Source organism: Ochotona princeps, chromosome 1, assembly GCF_030435755.1.
Source record: "Ochotona princeps isolate mOchPri1 chromosome 1, mOchPri1.hap1, whole genome shotgun sequence".
NCBI classification, from domain to species: domain Eukaryota; kingdom Metazoa; phylum Chordata; class Mammalia; order Lagomorpha; family Ochotonidae; genus Ochotona; species Ochotona princeps.
This window is the reverse complement of record NC_080832.1, coordinates 72,165,246-72,184,596: the sequence shown is the minus strand read 5'-3', so window position 1 is coordinate 72,184,596 and position 19,351 is coordinate 72,165,246. Positions and strand designations below refer to the sequence as shown.

General features: G+C 35.7%; 2 protein-coding genes across 4 annotated transcripts in view; both read left to right on the top strand.

The window, feature by feature from the left end:
- ZNF292 (zinc finger protein 292) overlaps window positions 1-18,638 on the top strand; it is an 82,375-nt gene extending 63,737 nt beyond the window's left edge. For all 3 annotated transcript variants that reach the window (XM_004580404.3, XM_058660960.1, XM_058660965.1), the window contains 3 exons: window positions 2,689-2,825; window positions 4,882-5,023; window positions 10,707-18,638. In XM_004580404.3, the coding sequence (XP_004580461.2) occupies window positions 2,689-2,825; window positions 4,882-5,023; window positions 10,707-17,849 (7,422 nt within the window). In that variant the 3' untranslated portion in view covers window positions 17,850-18,638. The remainder of the gene's footprint in view (window positions 1-2,688; window positions 2,826-4,881; window positions 5,024-10,706) is intronic.
- Window positions 1-19,351, top strand: part of LOC131479624 (jerky protein homolog) — a 151,164-nt gene that overhangs the window by 89,104 nt on the left and 42,709 nt on the right. The window lies entirely within an intron of this gene.

Genomic DNA, 19,351 nt, shown 5'->3' with positions numbered 1-19,351 from the left:
TTACTTACTTTTCTGAAATGTATTTTGTGCCTTACAGAGGCAGAATATTTAATAGATCATCTTAATTAACTCATTTATTCAGACTTATAAATTTTCTGATGCTTAAATTTTTGCTGGTTCATTGAAGTGAGAAAATAGTCTGCAGAAATATTAGTAATTTCTGATTCATACAGTTTCGGATTTCAAAATTTGTCTATTAATAGCTATATTTAACCTCGTAATCTCAGCTCTTCCATTTATAAGTTTAAATGTTTAAATTTTCCTTCACTTGTCTTTAAATAAATATCATTTAATTCCAGTTCAGAGTGTTTATTAGTTTAAATACTTAAATAAATCAAGTCATTTGTTTTATTTATATTCCAAATGCTGGTTATTATTCAAAATGAGTGTACCCACCCATAAATATTTATAATACCTAAACAGCTCTCAATAGGTGTTGCTACATGATATTACTGCATTAATAAGTCAGTGACTATTTTATAAAAGGTGCCAGGTAATTGAAAAATATTTTATAATATTACCTTTCACAGCTAACAGGAAATTAGCAAAAATAATTAAAATGGTTTGCTTTCTTAGAGTAATTAAACTGGATGGACCCCCAATAACAATAATTTCAGGAAGAGCCTAACTTTTTTTTAAGTTATTTTATTCATAGAAAAGTAAACAAATTTCACAATGAAGTTTTAGGAGAATAGTGATACTTCTCTGCTACTGTCCCTCCAGACTGCATTCCATCTTAGTGACAGTTCTTGGAAATGAACAGTTCCAAGTGTAACAAAATTATTTAATAATACACCTATAAAAATTTTTGGTAATGTTGAATATACCAGATGGTGTTACTGGCATATTTGTGTGTATATATGAATGTCTGTGTATATATTCATATAAATACACATTAATAAACACAGATATAAATACAGGTAATAATACATATATACAAACACATTATTAAAGACTAAGAATAAACTAATGAGGATCATGTCATTAAAAATAAATTTCTTTCCTTTTAGTTACATAATGTACACATTTCCTTCCATGTAAGCGTTCAACAATAATAGCTTAGATTTTGGAAAAATGGCAATAATTGTTCAGATTAAAAATGGACTTTTCAACAGAGTATTTATTAATCCTGAACATGTAAATATTGATATTTAGCAATACAAGGCTTCAGTATACTTGTGCATATAAAATTCTGTGAAGACCATAGGCTATGAAGCCAAAACTGTATTGAAATCTTAACTCTGGGTAACTTAATTCCCTTGAGCCTTTTTTATTTTTACGTGGCAACATTATATAACTTGAAAATTTTGCAGCTGCCTTCTTGTGTCAAATTGTAGTCAAAACACAGGTCCACTAAAATTATTATATCACATTATCATATCAAGATATCTCATGTAAACAAAGGTATACCAAAGTAAAAAAAAAAAATGAAATTCAGAATGATTACGGCTAACCTGTAGTAGCATTTGTCAGGCAAGTTGTGGATTAGCATTGCTGCTATTCATAAAGAAACTGGCACTATTTTATTTTTTTTAAGATTTATTTATTTTTATTGGAAAGTCAGATATGCAGAGAAAAGGAGAGACAGAGGAACATCTTCTGTCTGCTGATTCATTCCCCAAGTGGCCACAACGACTGGAGCTGAGCCAGTCTGAAGTCAGGAGCCCAGAGCTTCTCCGGGTCTCCAGTGCAGGTGCAGGGTCAAGGCTTTGGGCCATTCTGGACTGCTTTCCCCGTCCACAAGCAGGGAGCTGGATGGGTAGTATGGCTCCAGGGACACAAACCGGTGCCCATATGGGATCCGGACACCAGGCCACCATGCCAGGCCCTTTATTTCTTTTGCATTATCACCTTAGAAAAAAATAAAAAATAAAACCCAGAAGCTTCATGGATTTTCTGTATGACTGTTAGGATAATTGTCAAAGTTAAGATAACATTTTAGGAGAAGATAATGTGATCAAACAGAGTTAAAGCCTTTGTTGAAGGTCAGATATGGTTTGTGACTTGTCACTTATCTTGTAAAGATTATAGGCCAATTTTGTTTGTGGAAATAAAGTTTTAATTTTTAAAGAATAAATAATAAATACAAATGCATCATTAAGTGTAACAAGTTACTTTAGCTAAGTTATGCATATGTATGCATGGTTTTTGTCAGCCTTTGAGATGGAATAAATTTACATGAAAAGCAAAGTAGGGATATTGGTAGAAAGTTGAGATTAACTTAATGTTTTTAAAGCGCGTTTAGCTACTTAGATATTTGCCGTTGTATTTTCTTAACTCAGGTGAAATGACAGTCTGTTACTGTTGCATGCACTATAATTTTCTGTGTTTTTCCACTGATTCTAATGTGTATTCAAGTCAAGGAATGGGGTTGGGAATTTTAAGTAGTGCAAATTTTTGTTTTAGTTTCATGAATCTGATTGAATAGCTAGAGAATATTGCAATTAGCATTACTTACATGAATCATTTTATTTACATATAAATAAGTATATATTCTTAAAAATTATTCTTGGTTTCTCATTATCCCCAGGATTACTATATTAATTTTACTGGCTGTGAAAAAATATTTTTTTAACTGCAGACCAGCCTTTGTCTCAGTAATAACAAATTATGATTTAAAATTGTTTAAGCTAGTGATAGTGATGAAAGTTTATGAAACCATTTTATGGCATACTTCTTTTTCTTTAGATTTCAGAGGTTGATTGCAAAGATGCACTAGAAATGATCTGTAACTTAGAATCTGAAGGCGATGAAAAAAGTGCTCTTGTATTATGCACTGCATTTTTATCCCGTCAGCTCCAACAAGGAGATATGTATTGTGCATGGTAAGTTTCTTTTCCTTTTTGAAGAAAATTTTGTTAAATAATACAGAATAGGCTGTGAGAATTCAGAGGGACACTTTAAAGAAATCTTTTTAAGTCCTTAACTAAGACAAAAAGTTTGTTTTTACATATGTGATATACAAACTGATTGTTAAGCAATTGATATATTTAATCAAAATCTTTTTCCAAAGCATATTTTTGTGTTTTTAGCTACTTAACTAGATGCTATTACTTATCTATGTAAAGCTCATTCTCTATCTTTAATAAATCCCTCCATTTCACTTACTACTTCAGTATACTCCCTTCAATGCATGTTTCTTTATATGATACACTTCCAAGTAGGCAAAGGCTGCTAATTTAGAATTTTCTTTGAGAGGATACAATTAACAGGGATGTTGATTTCCACTAGATGAAAAACTCAAGATCAACCATCTTAAATTAATGTTAGCTAAGACTGAAAACTTCTGGTGGATTGACAGCCTTGTTATTGTTTGAACATTAGTATTTTATTAGTGTAATGGGAACACAAAAATTTGTTGTATACCATTTTGCCATCTAATAATATTTACTGAGAGATACATGACACACAAATGAATATAGATGATGAAAGGAAATAATTGGTTTATAATTAGAAATTGAAGTTCATAGTTATTAAGGTCTTTGAGCAATTGAGCTTTGTTATGAAGGAAAATTTGCATATGCCATACAGGACTATTGATTTTTAAAAACGCAATTGGCTTGTGGTGGAAGAATTAGGAAGGTGTATATAACAAGGGTAAACAATTTTCTAAGCATAATACGTATGAAAATCAGTGATAACTCAAAATCAGTGTGCTACATTGCCCTCAAAGAACCACGTCCGGAAACTTTTTAATGAACTAGGAAGACAATCAGTCATTTTTTTCATGTCTGGGTGTGGGTCACTTTACAGGATATGTGCTGAGAAAAGCATGAGAAATACACACATTAGGTGTTCCACTGTGTGAACATGTCAGAGTGTGCTTACAGAAACTAAAACTGCTGCAGTGCGTAGCAAGGACTCATCAGCATGTTTTTGGCCTATCACAATGCAGTGCGTGATGATACTGGTTTGCAGCTTCTGAAGAGATCCAAGTAGAGAATGTTGATAAACAAATAGGTAAAAGTCATCAATAGTGAACAGAAAGAATTTGAAGTTCTCAGTATACAGGAGTCTTCAGAAAATTCATGGAAAAATGCGTATGTAGAAAAGCTGTGCTTGGGTTTCATTTTTGCACCAAAGTTAAATTTTTAGTTCCATTTTCGATGAATTCCTGAAGTGTTCTCATATAGGTTCAATATTCAATAAGACAGCAAATACTCAAGGGCATAGTGAACAGGGCAGAATGCCTGGAAGAGAAAGCTAAGGAAATATTCCTAGAAATGGACCTGTGTTGAGGGGAACACCTGATGGAAACAATGGAAGTGAGGATGCAGATTTTTATGGAAATTAATAATGAGGATTAAAGAGAGAAAGAATGATAAGGAGAAAAAATACATTAATAGGATTATTTTCTATGAAAATATATTGTTGTATTTTTAGTAAATTCCATAGTTTTTGAAGCGTTCTTTTATGTAATTGTACTACAGATTCGTTTATTCTGGTTCTGTGTTATTCATGGTTCTTTTTTATTTAATAATCACATTTTCTCCATTTTAAATTTAATTTGGAAGCTAAAACATTGCTTCTTAAAGATCATTATACCATGTATGTATTTTTAACATATACATGTTTTCTACTTTCTTAGTACACACACGTGGTTCAAAAATCACCATTTGTATAACTTGCTTAAGCTTGCTAGGTAGTTTCTTATTAAAAAGTAGTGCTACTCTATCTGGCATTTAAAATATTAATAAAATTATAAGTGATGTCCTGATTTTATTTGGTTATTAGAAAATCAGGCTCTGTTATCTGACCTTTAAACTTATTCCACATGTAGAGTCGAATCAAAACCAATTTTAATTTCAGATGCAATGACTGGACTGATGTCCATGATAATTACATTACTGCTCCAACTTATCTTTTAAACTTTTTTTTTAGGGAACTCACTCTGTTTTGGAGTAAATTACAGCAAAGGGTAGAACCATCTATACAAGTGTACCTAGAGAGGTGTCGTCAACTTTCTTTGTTAACGAAGACGGTATATCACATTTTCTTTCTGATTAAGGTTATTAATTCAGAGGTAAGAATAATCTAGATATCTTTGTAAAATTTTACAATGTATAAATTATCTTTCATGAAAGATATTTTGGCACCTCTTTTAGTGATTTCTGTGACTATTAGTCCCTTAAGACATTAGATACAGAGGAAATTTAAGAAAGAAATTACTTTTAGCCAGAAGAAAACTAATATATATAATACTTAACATTTATCATCCTTCAATTTTTGCTCCTAGACATTTGACTAATTCATCTCTCAAAATTTGGAAGGTATTAAGAATGTGGGATTAAATTCTACTCCTGGCAGTAAGCAGATCACATTCTTTAGAAAAAACTTCTGCTGTAAAATATCCACAAGTATTTGATAAGCTGAAACAAATCATTTTTACTTGAACTAGTAGTGGATATTATACAGCATGTTGTGGATTGGAAGTTACTTCTAGTTTCTTAAATAGTTCAAGAGGTTTTTTTTATTTGTTTGTATTCTTTCTTTATTTGTTTTACTTGAAAGAGTTACAAAGAGAGAGAATCTTTCATCCACTGGTTCACTTCCCAAATGGCCACAACAGCCAGAGCTCAGCTGACACAAAGCAGGGAACAGGGAGTCTCTTCCAGTTGTTCCATGTGGGTACTGGGCCAAGTACTTTGGTAATTCTCCACTATTCTTCCAGATCATAAGCAGGGAACTGGATTGGACATGGGGTAGCCAGTACTCAAAAAGTAGGGTCCATATGGGATGGTAGTGCCACTGACAGAGGATTAGCTTGCTATACCTCATACCAGCCCAGTTCAAGTTTCAATACACACAGAGGGACAGGATGTAGCTGTCCAAATTGGAGATAAGATCTTGGGCCCTTTCAAGTTGGGAGTTAAATCTGAGCCTTTGCACCCCACTCCACTCCAACCACCAAATTTGTAAAGCGATACAGTCTAACACGCATAGATTATAGCGAACCTCACATATATCTAACTAGACTCTGGGTAGAGGAGGAAAGCTTTTCCTCTGAAAAGTTAGTTCTGCAGGCCTGCTTCATAAAGGTACAAAGGCTAGATATATTCTAGCTCTATAATTCAGAAATCCTGATGCCATGATGCCAAAGCAAGTAATATTTAAGAAAGTCAGGGTGAATTCCTTTCCTGGAAATACAGGCTATCTGCAGAAGCAAATGTACAACTGTTTTCGAGAGACATATTGTTCTTTTAGGATTCTTGTTGATAGACCCCACTGTTCAAGATGAGTTCACCACCAATATTTACAACATATGGAGCATTTGTAACAGAAAAAAACAAGAAGATTAAACATGCTAAGATACAGCGATGAATGATACATATTTGAAGTCATATTTGAGTTAGTCATTAACATTTATGAAAAAAATTCAACCATCTGGCCTGAGTGAATTTCAGCAGATAGTAGTAGGATTAGTTGTATACTACTTCGGGTAAAATAATTAGAGAAAGAAAGTTTTCTGCGTAGTGGTGAAGATACCACCTGGGATGCCTGCACTCAGAGTACCTGAGTTGGAGTTCTGATTCTAATACAGCTATATGTGGGGGTGGGCAGCCTGGGAGATCTGAATTTGAGTCCCTACTTCTTGGCTGTTGCAGGCATTTGAGCGTAAACCAGCAGATGGGAGTCTCTCTCTCTCTCTCTCTCTCTCTCTCTCTCTCTCTCTCTCTCCCTCTCCCACTTCCCCTCTCCCTTCCTTCTTCCCTTTCTCCCTTGCCCCCCTCTCTCTTTACTGCTCTCCCTCTCCCTCCCTCCCTGTCTCTCCACCTTTCAGTTAGATAAAAATAAAGTCGTGTGCACTTAAAATTTTTTCATTTGCAAAATATGCAATATAGAAATTAAAGCATGAGAAACACTTATCAAAATGACCAAACACATTTTTCCAAAATCAAAGTACTTTTCAAAATCAAAAAAATAGAAATACAATTTAAAATGGAAACAGATGGATTATAGATTAAACTGAAGAATGCAGATACAGAATGCAGATGTGCTTTCATGAATCGGAAACCAAATTTTATAAAGTTATTGTTTTTCCTGTAGGGATGCTGTTGATTTTTGTTTGTTTGTTTTCTTTATCTATTTTTATTGAAAAGGCAGATTTACAGAGAAGGAGAAACAGTAAGATCTGTCCACTGGTTTACTCCCGAAGTAGCCACAACACCCAAAGCTGACCCCATCTGATGCCAGGAGCCTCTTCCAGGTCTCCCACATGGGTGCAGGGCCCCAAGGCTTTGGGCCATCCTTGACTGCTTTCCCAGGCCACAAGCAGGGAGTTGGATGGGAAGTGGAGCTGTTGGAACATGAACCAATGCCCATATTGCATCCTGGCACATGTAAGGGAAGGATTTAGCCACTTGCCATCACAATGGGCCCTGTTGGTTTCTATTTAACTATACACAGAAAACAACTTCCAAATGTGTTGTCGTTTCAACATAATCTTTCTCTTCCTAAAGATTTATTTCTTTATTTGAAAGGCAGGGTTATAAAGTTCAAAGGCTAGACCCAGCACAATGGCTCAACTGGCCAATCCACCACCTCCAAGTGCTGGGATCCTTTCATTCCTATTCCCTAACACTCCCCTATTCTCATTAAAATGTTTTTGAGAACCTATAGTTGTATCAGTAAGTCTTAGCTGTGTAATTTTCTTCCCTGAAATAACTTCGCATTAACTTTATGGGTAAAGAACAAGAATGAATCAGCTTTCGTTCATCAACCTTGTTAACTCATCCCGATTTTTTTTCTTATTTTACACCTTGTAGTTCTATAGTTAAAAAAAAACAATTGACTGAGAAGGACAGTTTCTTGGGAAATTACTGTGCAAATTTTAAAATGTAGATTTTGTCATTGTTTAACTAATAGCCACACAAACCAGGCATAAAGTTTGACTTGGCTCCTAGTCACCTGATAACCATAAACACTCTTAATTTTTTTAATAATCATTTTGTTTATTTATTTGAAAAAGTTACAAAAGAATAAACATTCAGGTTTAGGCCTGGCCAAGGTAGAAACCAAGAATTCCCACCAGGTCTTCCATATGCATGATTGAGGCCCAAGTGCCTGGGCTGTGCCTGCTGCCTCCCATGAGCATCAACAGGAGGAAGATGATTCAGAAGAAAAGTACCAAGGACTCAAACTGACAGTCTTGATAAGGGATGCCAATAACCCAAGCTTCAGTTTAATCTACTGTGCCACAATGCCACTTCTAGTTTTACTTTTTCGTCAGATGAGTCAAAGGAAGTTAGGTAAAAGTGACCATCTGCCTTTAGCCGTACTGCTGATAGACCGTAGTGAAGAAAGGGAAAACTTGGACAAAAACTGAACTGTCCATTATGATAGTCACATCATCTTTAATATTTTTTGAAGTATTTATTTATTTGAAAGGTAAAGTCATCCCACATCCACTGATTCACTTGCCAGGTGCCCACAGCAGCTAGGGTTGGGCAAGGTTGAAGCTGGTATCCTAAAACTATCTGTGTCGTCTATGTGATTCATGGGGCTCTGCTCCTGAACTACCATCTTAGGTTCCCAAAGTGTATTTTCTGCAAGCTGGAATAGGCACTAGACTTAAAACATAGACCTAGGCATCTTATATGGGATGCAGCTGTGCCAGCAGGTACCATAAAGCTGTACTAAGTGCCTGCCCTGTTAGGCACATTTTTGGTGCTTGATAGCACCATGTGGCTGGTGATACCTTGTTGAATTGAACTATGATGCCTTTCATCATAAGCAATTTTACTAAGCACAGTTCTTTTCTATAGATTGGTTTAAAACAACTATCTTAGGGAAATTTAGAGTCTAGTTTTGGTTTTAATATATGAGGCAGGAATTCCCTCTAAGACTTCAACATGGATTCCTGGGACTTGTCTACTTGAGCCTTTTACCTCCCAAAATCTGCATTAATAGGAAATTGGAATTGAGAGCAGAGCTACAAGACTTGTTCCCAGGCACTCCAGTGTGGGAGGTGGGCATCCCAGCCAGTGACCTAACCACATGACTGTAGGCCTATTCCAAGGCCAGCCTCTTGACATGGATAGTATACAACATAATTATTGTTCTTTATTGCTAAAATCTTATTTCCAACTGTATGGAATTCTTTTCTTTCTTTTCTTTTCTTTTTTTTTTTTTTTTTTTTAGTTTATGAAGTTGACCAGATTTTCTTTTAAACCTAAAATCACAGAATATTATTAAGACTGGAGAGACTTTAAACTCTAGTGACTAGATTCTAGTGGAAGTCTCTTGAGTGATTTTGTTTAGCTAATAACCCTCTAAACTCCAGGAGTTGTTAAAGGCTATCATATAGTCAGTCACATAAAAAATTTTAAAATATGTGTTTTCTTCTTAAATTCTCTTTTTTAGATTTATTTTTACTCTAAAGGCAGATACCCAGAGGGAAGAACAAACAGAAAGATCTTCCATCCGCAATTCACTCCCCAAGTGGCCACAACAGCCACAGATGAACCCATCTGATGCCAAGAGCCAGGAGCTTGTTCCTAGTCTCCCATGTGGATGCAGCTTCCCAGGGCTTTGGGCCATCCTTTACTGCTTTCCCAGGCCACAAGTAGGGAGCTCGGTAGAAAGTAGAGCAACTAAGACACGAATGCATCCATATGGAAGCCCGGCACATGTGTGACAAGGATTTAGCCACTAAGTCATCATGCCAAGGTGTAAATTCTGAAGTCTGCAAAATACATGGAACATTGAAATGGATAAATCTTTTTATCAGCGAAATACACACTTTTAGACCTTTTGAAGAATTTTATAGACCTCTTGTAGAGATATACAGCTCTGCCCTTAAGAATTTTACAGTCTGTTGATAATACACAAATATTTGGAATATAAAATGAGCCATTGTATTACCTTAGTGTGTTGAGACTTCCTAGAGAACCTATTTGCTTAAGTACAATATAATGTCAGTTCTAAATGGAGGTAGGAAGTTATCTAATCTGTTTTGGTACTCAAGTAGTAATGGCCAAAGAGGCAGAATGTTTCTAGTCACAGGAAAAGTATAAAAAGTGATATCAGTACACATTAAAGAATAGATTTTGTGGTGAACTACAGTTAGCCCAATTTGCCTTCAGTATATGCTATGTAGGTGTCTGGAAAGTGGGATTAGAATAGATGAGGCAGAGGTTAGGTTGTAATGGCCCTTTTGTATTCTGTGGTACAAGGTTTATATTTAATTCTGAAATACATAAGTAGCCATACAGAGAAGTTAGAGTGGAGCATCATACTAAGGGTTAGTAGTGACGGCCTAACTGGGATGTCACATGGGGAGCTAAAATCAGGATGAATGCTCTGAGCAGCTTTAGGTCAAGAACACCTGTGCAGCCAGACAAACGCTGAATTTTTATTAATGGCTCATTTACTGCTGTTGTAGTGCCAGAAAATGAGTTGAGTCTCTCCTCTATATTGAGGAAGTGAAATTATGCTGATGGTAACATTTGCTAATCATTTTTTGTCCCAGATATTATACTGAACTATAAACAGATGCTTTAAATACTGAAATTGCTTTAATAAATTACTGTAGGTTCATGAAGTATGAGTACTGTTATCTTGTTTTATAAATGGAATAGGAAAGGTCAAAGAAGAGTATCTTTTTATATGTTATCACTAAATATTGAGAAAAAAGCAGTCTGTGATGCTCAGAACTAAATTCAGAAGTTTGTGTAGACTAACATTTCCTATTCACTTTTTCACAGACTGAGGGGGCTGGACTCGCTACCTGTATAGAACTTTGTGTAAAAGCTCTACGCTTGGAACCTTCAGAAAATACTGAAGTAAAAATATCTATCTGCAAGACCATTTCATGTTTGTTGCCTGATGATCTGGAAGTTAAACGTGCTTGCCAACTGAGTGAATTTCTTATTGAGCCTACCGTAGATGCATACTATGCTGTGGAAATGTTGTATAATCAGCCAGACCAGAAATATGATGAAGAAAACCTTCCAATACCAAATTCTCTGCGCTGTGAGCTCTTACTTGTATTGAAAACTCAATGGCCCTTCGATCCAGAATTCTGGGATTGGAAAACCTTAAAACGACAGTGTCTTGCATTAATGGGTGAAGAAGCATCCATTGTATCTTCAATTGATGAGTTAAATGACAGTGAAGTTTATGAAAAAGTAGTTGACTACCAGGATGAAGTTAAAGAAACTTCTGTTAATGGACTTTCAGGTGGAGTTGGTGCTAATTCTGAGCTTCTTAAAGACATTGGTGATGAAAAGCAGAAGAAAAGAGAAATAAAACAGTTGAGAGAGAGAGGATTTATATCTGCTAGGTTTAGGAATTGGCAAGCCTATATGCAATACTGTGTGCTGTGTGACAAAGAATTTCTAGGTCATAGGATAGTACGACATGCTCAGAAACATTACAAAGATGGAATTTACAGTTGCCCCATATGTGCAAAAAACTTTAATTCTAAAGAAACTTTTGTCCCTCATGTCACTTTGCATGTTAAACAATCTAGCAAAGAGAGACTTGCAGCAATGAAACCATTAAGAAGATTGGGAAGGCCTCCTAAGATCACAACTACCAGTGAGAATCAGAAGACCAATACTGTGACTAAGCAGGAACAGCGACCCATAAAGAAGAATAGCCTCTATTCAACAGATTTCATAGTATTTAACGACAATGATGGTTCAGATGATGAGAATGACGACAAAGATAAGTCTTATGAGCCAGAAGTGGTCCCAGTCCAGAAACCAGTACCTGTTAATGAATTTAATTGCCCTGTAAGTTTTTGTAAAAAAGGTTTTAAGTACTTTAAAAATTTGATTGCGCATGTAAAGGGTCATAAAGATAATGAAGATGCCAAACGCTTTCTTGAAATGCAAAGCAAAAAAGTAATTTGCCAGTACTGTAGAAGGCACTTCGTCAGTGTTACTCATCTCAATGATCACTTACAGATGCACTGTGGCAGTAAACCATATATCTGTATACAGATGAAATGTAAGGCCGGCTTTAATAGTTACGCAGAGCTTTTAACCCACCGAAAGGAACATCAGGTTTTTAGAGCAAAGTGTATGTTTCCTAAATGTGGCAGGATTTTTTCAGAAGCTTACTTACTGTATGATCATGAAGCACAGCATTATAATACCTTTACGTGTAAGTTCACGGGTTGTGGTAAAGTTTACCGTTCTCAGAGTGAGCTGGAGAAGCACCTAGAAGATCACAGTACCCCTCCCGAAAAAGTGCCACCTACTGACGATCAACTTCATGTATCTGGAGAGTCTGTTCAGCCTTCCAAAACAAATCAGAATATGGAAGAAAATACTGAAAAAGAGAGATCTATAGTTCCTTCAGAAAATAACACTGAAAATAGCTTACCAATCGACAGAAATGGTGCCTTGGAAAAAAGTAAAGAAGAATCAGCTGTGACCAAACAAGACCAGATTTCTGCCTCTGATCTTACACAAGCTAATGGACCAGTGTTAAATGACTTAGAAAACATTTCTGCTACATCCCTGCTTCAGGCCAGTGAAGTAGCTGTGTCAATTAAGGTGTCTCTAAACCAGGGGATTGAGGATAACTTTGGAAAGCAAGAAAACTCAACCGTGGAAGGCACAAGTGGACCATTGGCCACAAACCTACATACTTCAGTTGAAGAGACTTGTAATGATTTATGTCAGCCAGGTTTTCAAGAAAGAAAAGAGCAAAGTTGCTTTAATGAAGCCCAGATTGCTCCGAATTCTTTAGTAAGTTCAGAAACTCTCAAACTAGCAGACCTTACCCCACAAAACTTTGAAAGACAAGTGAACGACTTGATGACCTTTTCCGTACAGAATCAGGCAGGATTTCAAAACACCTTACCAGCCTCCAAATTTGAATGTGAGGAAAATATCAAAGCATCATCCAATCTTTATAATTTACCTCTTAAGACACTGGAAAGTATTTCATTTGTTCCACCACAGCCCACCCTAAGTAGCTCATCAGTGCCTCCAAAAGCTCCAGTTCAGAAATTCAGCTGCCAAGTCGAGGGATGTACTCGTACCTATAATTCTTCTCAGAGTATTGGGAAACACATGAAGACGGCACACCCTGACCAATATGCTGCTTTTAAAATGCAGCGCAAAAGTAAAAAAGCTCAGAAATGTAATAACTTAAATACACCAAATAATGGAAAGTTGGTTTATTTTTTACCATCCCAGGTGAACAGTTCTAATAATGCTTTTTTTACACCACAGACCAAAGCCAGTGGGAATCCTGCTTGTTCAGCCCCACTGCAGCATGTCTCACCATCCATTTTTCCAGCTCATTTGTCAAGTGTGTCAACGCCATTATTGCCCTCAATGGAGAGTGTCATAAATCCAAATATATCTGCTCAGGATAAAAATGAACCAAGTGGTATATTATGTGCCCAAGTGGAAAATTTATCTAATGCTACCTTGCCAACACAAATGGAAGATCTAACCAAAACAGTTTTGCCTTTAAATATCGACAGTGGCTCGGATCCCTTCCTTCCTCTACCTGCAGAAAGTAGTTCGATGTCTCTGTTCCCTTCTCCAGCAGATAGTGGGACTAATTCTGTGTTTTCCCAATTGGAAAATAATACAAATCATTTTTCCTCACAAATTGAAGGAAGCACTAATTCTTTTTTAAAGGCGGTTAGCGGTGAAAATGCAGTCTTTCCTTCACAAATAAATGTTGCAAATGACTTCAGTAACAGCAGTGCTCAGCAGTCTATGTCTGAAAAAGTTAAAAAAGACCGAGGGCGGGGTCCAAATGGAAAGGAAAGAAAACCTAAGCACAATAAAAGGGCTAAATGGCCTGCAATTATCAGAGATGGAAAATTTATTTGTAGCAGGTGTTACAGGGCTTTTACCAATCCCAGATCACTGGGTGGACATTTATCTAAGCGTTCTTACTGTAAACCACTGGATGGGGCAGAAATTGCTCAAGAACTTCTACAGAGTAATGGACAGCCTTCTCTTCTTGCCAGTATGATTCTCTCTGCAAATGCAGTGAATTTGCAGCAACCACAACAGTCTACCTTCAGTCCAGATGCATGTCTTAAAGATCCATCATTCCTGCAACTTCTTGCTGCTGAAAATCGCTCAGCATTTTTATCCAATACGTTTCCTCGATCTGGAGTAACTAACTATAATAACAGTGTTAGTCAAGAAGGAAGTGAAATTATAAAGCAGGCCTTGGAAACTGCTGGAATTCCCAGTACGTTTGAAGGTTCTGAAATGCTTTCTCAAGTGGTTCCATCAGCTTGTGTTTCTGATGCAACACAAGTTAATGCAACAATTATGCCAAATTCAACTGTACCACCACCCTTGTTACAGACTGCATGCCTCCCAAACACTCTGCTGACCAATCAGAATAGAACACCAAGCTCAAAAACTTCCTCCATTGAGGACTGCAGCAGTTTGCCTGTTTTTCCAACAAATGACTTACTCTTGAAGACTGTTGAAAATGGTTTGTGCTCTAGTTCGTTCCCTAATTCTAATGGGCCAGTTTCACAAAGTTTTACCAATAGCAATTCACGTGTTTCAGTTATCAGCGGTCCTCAGAATACGAGAGCCAATCAATTAAATAAAAAGGGGAACAGTGCTTCTAAGAGAAGAAAGAAAGTTACTCCTCCAATAATTGCACCTAATGCTTCCCAGAATTTGATAACAAGTGACTTAATAACAATGGGACTTACAACAAAGAGCATTGAGATCCCAACAACCAATCTTCATTCAAATGTACTTCCAAATTGCGAACCTCAGCGATTGGTGGAAAATCTAACGCAGAAACTAAATGTTGACAATCAGTTATTTATGACTGATGGAAAAGAGAATTTCAAAACCAACTTGGAGTCCCATACAACTCTAGCACCTTTAACTTTAAAAACTGAAAATGGTGATTCCCAAATGATGACTATGAATTCATGTACCACTTCAGCAAATTCTGATTTGCAGATTTCTGAAGACCATGTTATGCAGAACTTTGAAAAGACTCTTGAAATTATTAAAACTGCTATGAATTCTCAAATACTTGAGGTGAAAAATGGATCTCAGGTGGCTGGTGAGATTTCACAGAATACTCCAATGAATTATAATACTCAGCTTCCTTCAGTGAACACTGTACAGAATAACAAATTAGCTGATTCTCCTCAGTTCTCTTCCTTTGTAAGTGTTGTGCCAACAAAAAATAACATTGCACAGGCTGAAGTATTAAATAAGGAAGATCAAATACAGGAAATTTTAGAAGGCTTACAAAGATTAAAATTAGAAAATGACCTGTCATCTCCAGAATCCCAGTGTATCCTGATAAATACATCCGTGACACTGACTCCCACTCCTGCTAAACCACTTCCAAATGTCACAGCTGTTCAGCCAGTTTCTGAAGTGATACACATTCAGGTTAGTGATAAAGTTAACAAACCATTTGTGTGTCAAAACCAAGGCTGTAGTTACAGTGCCATGACAAAGGATGCACTGTTTAAGCACTATGGTAAAATCCATCAGTATACTCCAGAGATGATTCTTGAAATTAAGAAGAATCAGTTGAAATTTGCCCCATTTAAATGTGTAGTACCTACATGTACAAAAACATTTACAAGAAATTCTAATCTTCGGGCACACTGTCAGTTGGTACATCATTTTACTACAGAAGAAATGGTAAAATTAAAAATCAAAAGGCCTTATGGGAGAAAATCTCAGAGTGAAAATATGTCTACTCCACAAATTATGCAAGTGAAAAAACAACCAGCTGTAACAGAAGAAAATAAAAAGGAATTCCATCCTCCTTTACAATTGGGAGTAGAGACTGAAAGCACTGTTAGTAGCATAGTAAGAATCCCAGAAAAACAAGCGACTGAAAAAAAAAGTCCTGAAAAAACCGAAGGTTCTTCACACGTGATGACAGTTAGTTCAGACCAACATAGTACAAACTGTGCTCCAAACATACAAACTAAAGGTCGGAAAGTAAGGAAGCATAAGAAAGAAAAAGAGGAGAAAAAAGGAAAGAGGCCAGTATCCCAGACTGTGGAACTTCCAACAAGCTACAGTCCATACAGACCTTATCGGTGTGTTCACCAGGGATGCTTTGCTGCCTTTACAATACAGCAAAACTTGATTCTTCATTACCAGGCTGTACACAAATCAGATCTTCCTGCATTTTCTGCAGAAGTTGAAGAGGAAAGTGAAGCTGGTAAAGAAAGTGAAGAAACAGAAAGTAAACACACCATGAAAGAATTTAGATGTCAAGTGAGTGACTGTTCTCGAATTTTCCAAGCAATTACTGGGTTAATACAGCACTATATGAAACTTCATGAAATGACTCCTGAGGAAATTGAAAGTATGACTGCTTCTGTGGATGTTGGGAAATTTTCATGTGACCAATCAGAATGTAAGTCTTCATTTACTACATACTTGAACTATGTTGTTCATCTTGAGGCAGACCATGGAATTGGGATAAAGACTGGCAAAACAGAAGAAGATGGTGTATACAAATGTGACTGTGAAGGCTGTGACCGTATATATGCAACTCGATCTAATCTCCTTCGACACATTTTTAATAAGCATAATGACAAACATAAAGCTCATTTAATTAGGCCAAGAAGATCAACACCTGGCCAGGAAAATGTATCAAACAAGTCAAATCAAGAAAAATCAAAGTCTAAATACCGGGGAACTAAGCATAGCAGGTCTGGAAAGGATGGAATCAGAGTGCCTAAGACCAAACGGAAGAAAAAGAGTAACTTAGAAAACAAGAATGCAAAAATCATACAGATTGAAGAAAATAAGCCTTACTCTCTGAAACGTGGCAAACATGTGTATTCTATAAAGGCTAGAAATGATGCCTTGTCTGAGTGTACAAGCAGATTTGTAACCCAGTATCCATGTATGATAAAAGGATGTACTTCAGTTGTTACAAGTGAAAGCAATATAATTAGACATTATAAGTGCCATAAATTGTCTAAGGCATTTACGGCACAACATCGTAATCTTCTTATTGTCTTCAAACGGTGCAACAACTCAGAAGGAAAGGAAAATTCTGAACAGGAATGTAAGAAGAGTGATGTTAAAGATTCTGACACATGCTTATCAGAAGTCAATGAGAACTCAGAAACAACTGCAATCCCACAGAGAGAAACTGAAAAAAGTGAAAAAGATGAAATGGATGAGTTAACAGAATTATTTATTACAAAATTAATAAATGAAGATAATGCCACTGTGGAGACTCAAGCTAATACCACTTCAAATATAAGCAGTGATTTTCAGGAAAGTAATCCCAGCCAGTCAGAAAGACAAAAAACTAGTAATTTAAAGAGAGTTAATAAAGAAAAAAATGTCTCACAGAATAAGAAAAGGAAGGTTGAGAAAGCTGAACCCGTGTTAGCAGTGGCATTAAGTAACTTACGTAAAGAAGAAGAAACTGCTGTTGCAATTCAAACCACTGAGGAGCACCCGGCATCTTTTGACTGGAGCTCATTTAAACCAATGGGATTTGAAGTATCATTTCTAAAATTTCTTGAAGAGTCTGCAGTGAAGCAGAAGAAAAATACTGAAAAAGACCATGCAAATAGTGGAACTAAGAGAGGATCCCATTCAAATTCAAGAAAAAGTACTGACAAGACTGCTGTGACTAGTGGGAATCATGTGTGTTCTTGTAAAGAAAGTGAAACCTTTGTGAGGTTTGCCAATCCATCACAGCTTCAGTGCAGTAGTAACGTCAAAATTGTTCTAGACAAGACTCTTAAAGATTACACTGAGCTTGTCTTAAAGCAACTTCAGGAAATGAAACCTACCGTCAGTCTGAAAAAACTTGAAGTACATTCAAATGATCCAGATAAGCCTGTTAAGAAAGAAACCATTATAGGGAAAACCACAGGCAGAGGGCAGTACTGATCACTAATGTGCTATAAACACATCATTCGTAGTTTTATTTTAAATAGGAAGCAATCAAGCATGATAGTATTGTGAAGATTTTTCAATTTTTGTTGTTGATATGAATTAACCTGGCCAAAAGAAAAAAATTTAAAAAAAACATGACACCTGTCATGTAAAACTTTTTTTTTATCCCTATGGGACTTGAGGAACAGAATTGATATTTCAGTTATTGTAAATAGTTGAGCTGAACCTCAAATTTGTATTACCCAATTGCCCTTTCCATGAACTAGCCTGATTTTTCTGTGTGATTGGTATGTTTCACCAGGTCACTGCTCATGTGTACTCATTATTTGTACATACTTTTTTTGTACATATTTATTATTGTAAATCATTTGCTGCCACCAGCAGTATGTAAGTCTAAACTATTAAATCATACATTTATATATGGAATTTTAATTTTTAACTAAGTGATCAAGTTTTTAAGACTGTTCGTTGTTTTAAATTAAGAACTTTTTGAACTAAAACTAGAGATTCTGCCATAGCTCATTGATTTTTTTTACATGAAACGTTTATTTACAAGATTATGTTTCACAAAGTGAGCACATTATATAAATACTTTGCTCTGCTTTGTAAATTTGCCATCCAGGATTTTTGGGTGGCATTCATGTGAAATTAAAGCAGATTCTTTGGTAGTTTTGTATACTACAGGGGTTTTTGATTTTGTTTTTTTTTTTTTTTTTCTTGTTTTTTTTCATTGCTTCTAATTCGATTTAGTCACACTGAGTCCATGAAATATAATGGAAATGTGAATAAAGATTTACTACATTGAAGATTTTAAACATTTGGTATTTTTAAAAAATTCTTTGTGAATGTGATAGAAACTAGTAGTGTGGAGCAGTGTAAATATTTGAGGTGGTGATTTGTGAAGTAGCCCAGTATTGCCTTAAATAAAATCACATTTCATTTCTTGTTTTATACATGTGATCTTATAAAGGTTCTTTTTTTTTCCATTTTATGAGATTTATAGATTGGTGTATAGCTTTAAACTGTATAAACTTTTGTGGAAAAAAAGTTTTTTAAGCATTTTTATAAATCTTAATATTGGTATCATCAAAGTGAGCCCATCTTGTGTTTATAAAATGCAAGAGTCCTTAACATTTATAATTATATAGATAAAACACTTTCTGTAAGGAAGTTGTATGTTTTGATTTTACTGTTGATAGATGTTAGATTGTACAGATTGGTCTGTATTTTATCACCATATCTAATGATACTTTTTTCATTAGATTGGTCTTCAAGAGCAGTATTAGTTATAATTGATTATTTTGATTATTCAGTCTGTAGTTAGCTCTTACAATTTAGCTTTATTCTCCATATTTATCCTGTGGATTCACATCCAGTGGTAGAGAGTATTTTAGGAGAGTTAAAAGATGTTTGCTTAATGTCAGCAAAGTCAGTCCTGGAAGCAAAAGGAGATATGCTTTCAATATTTACCTTTGTTTCTCTTTGCCATTAAAAGT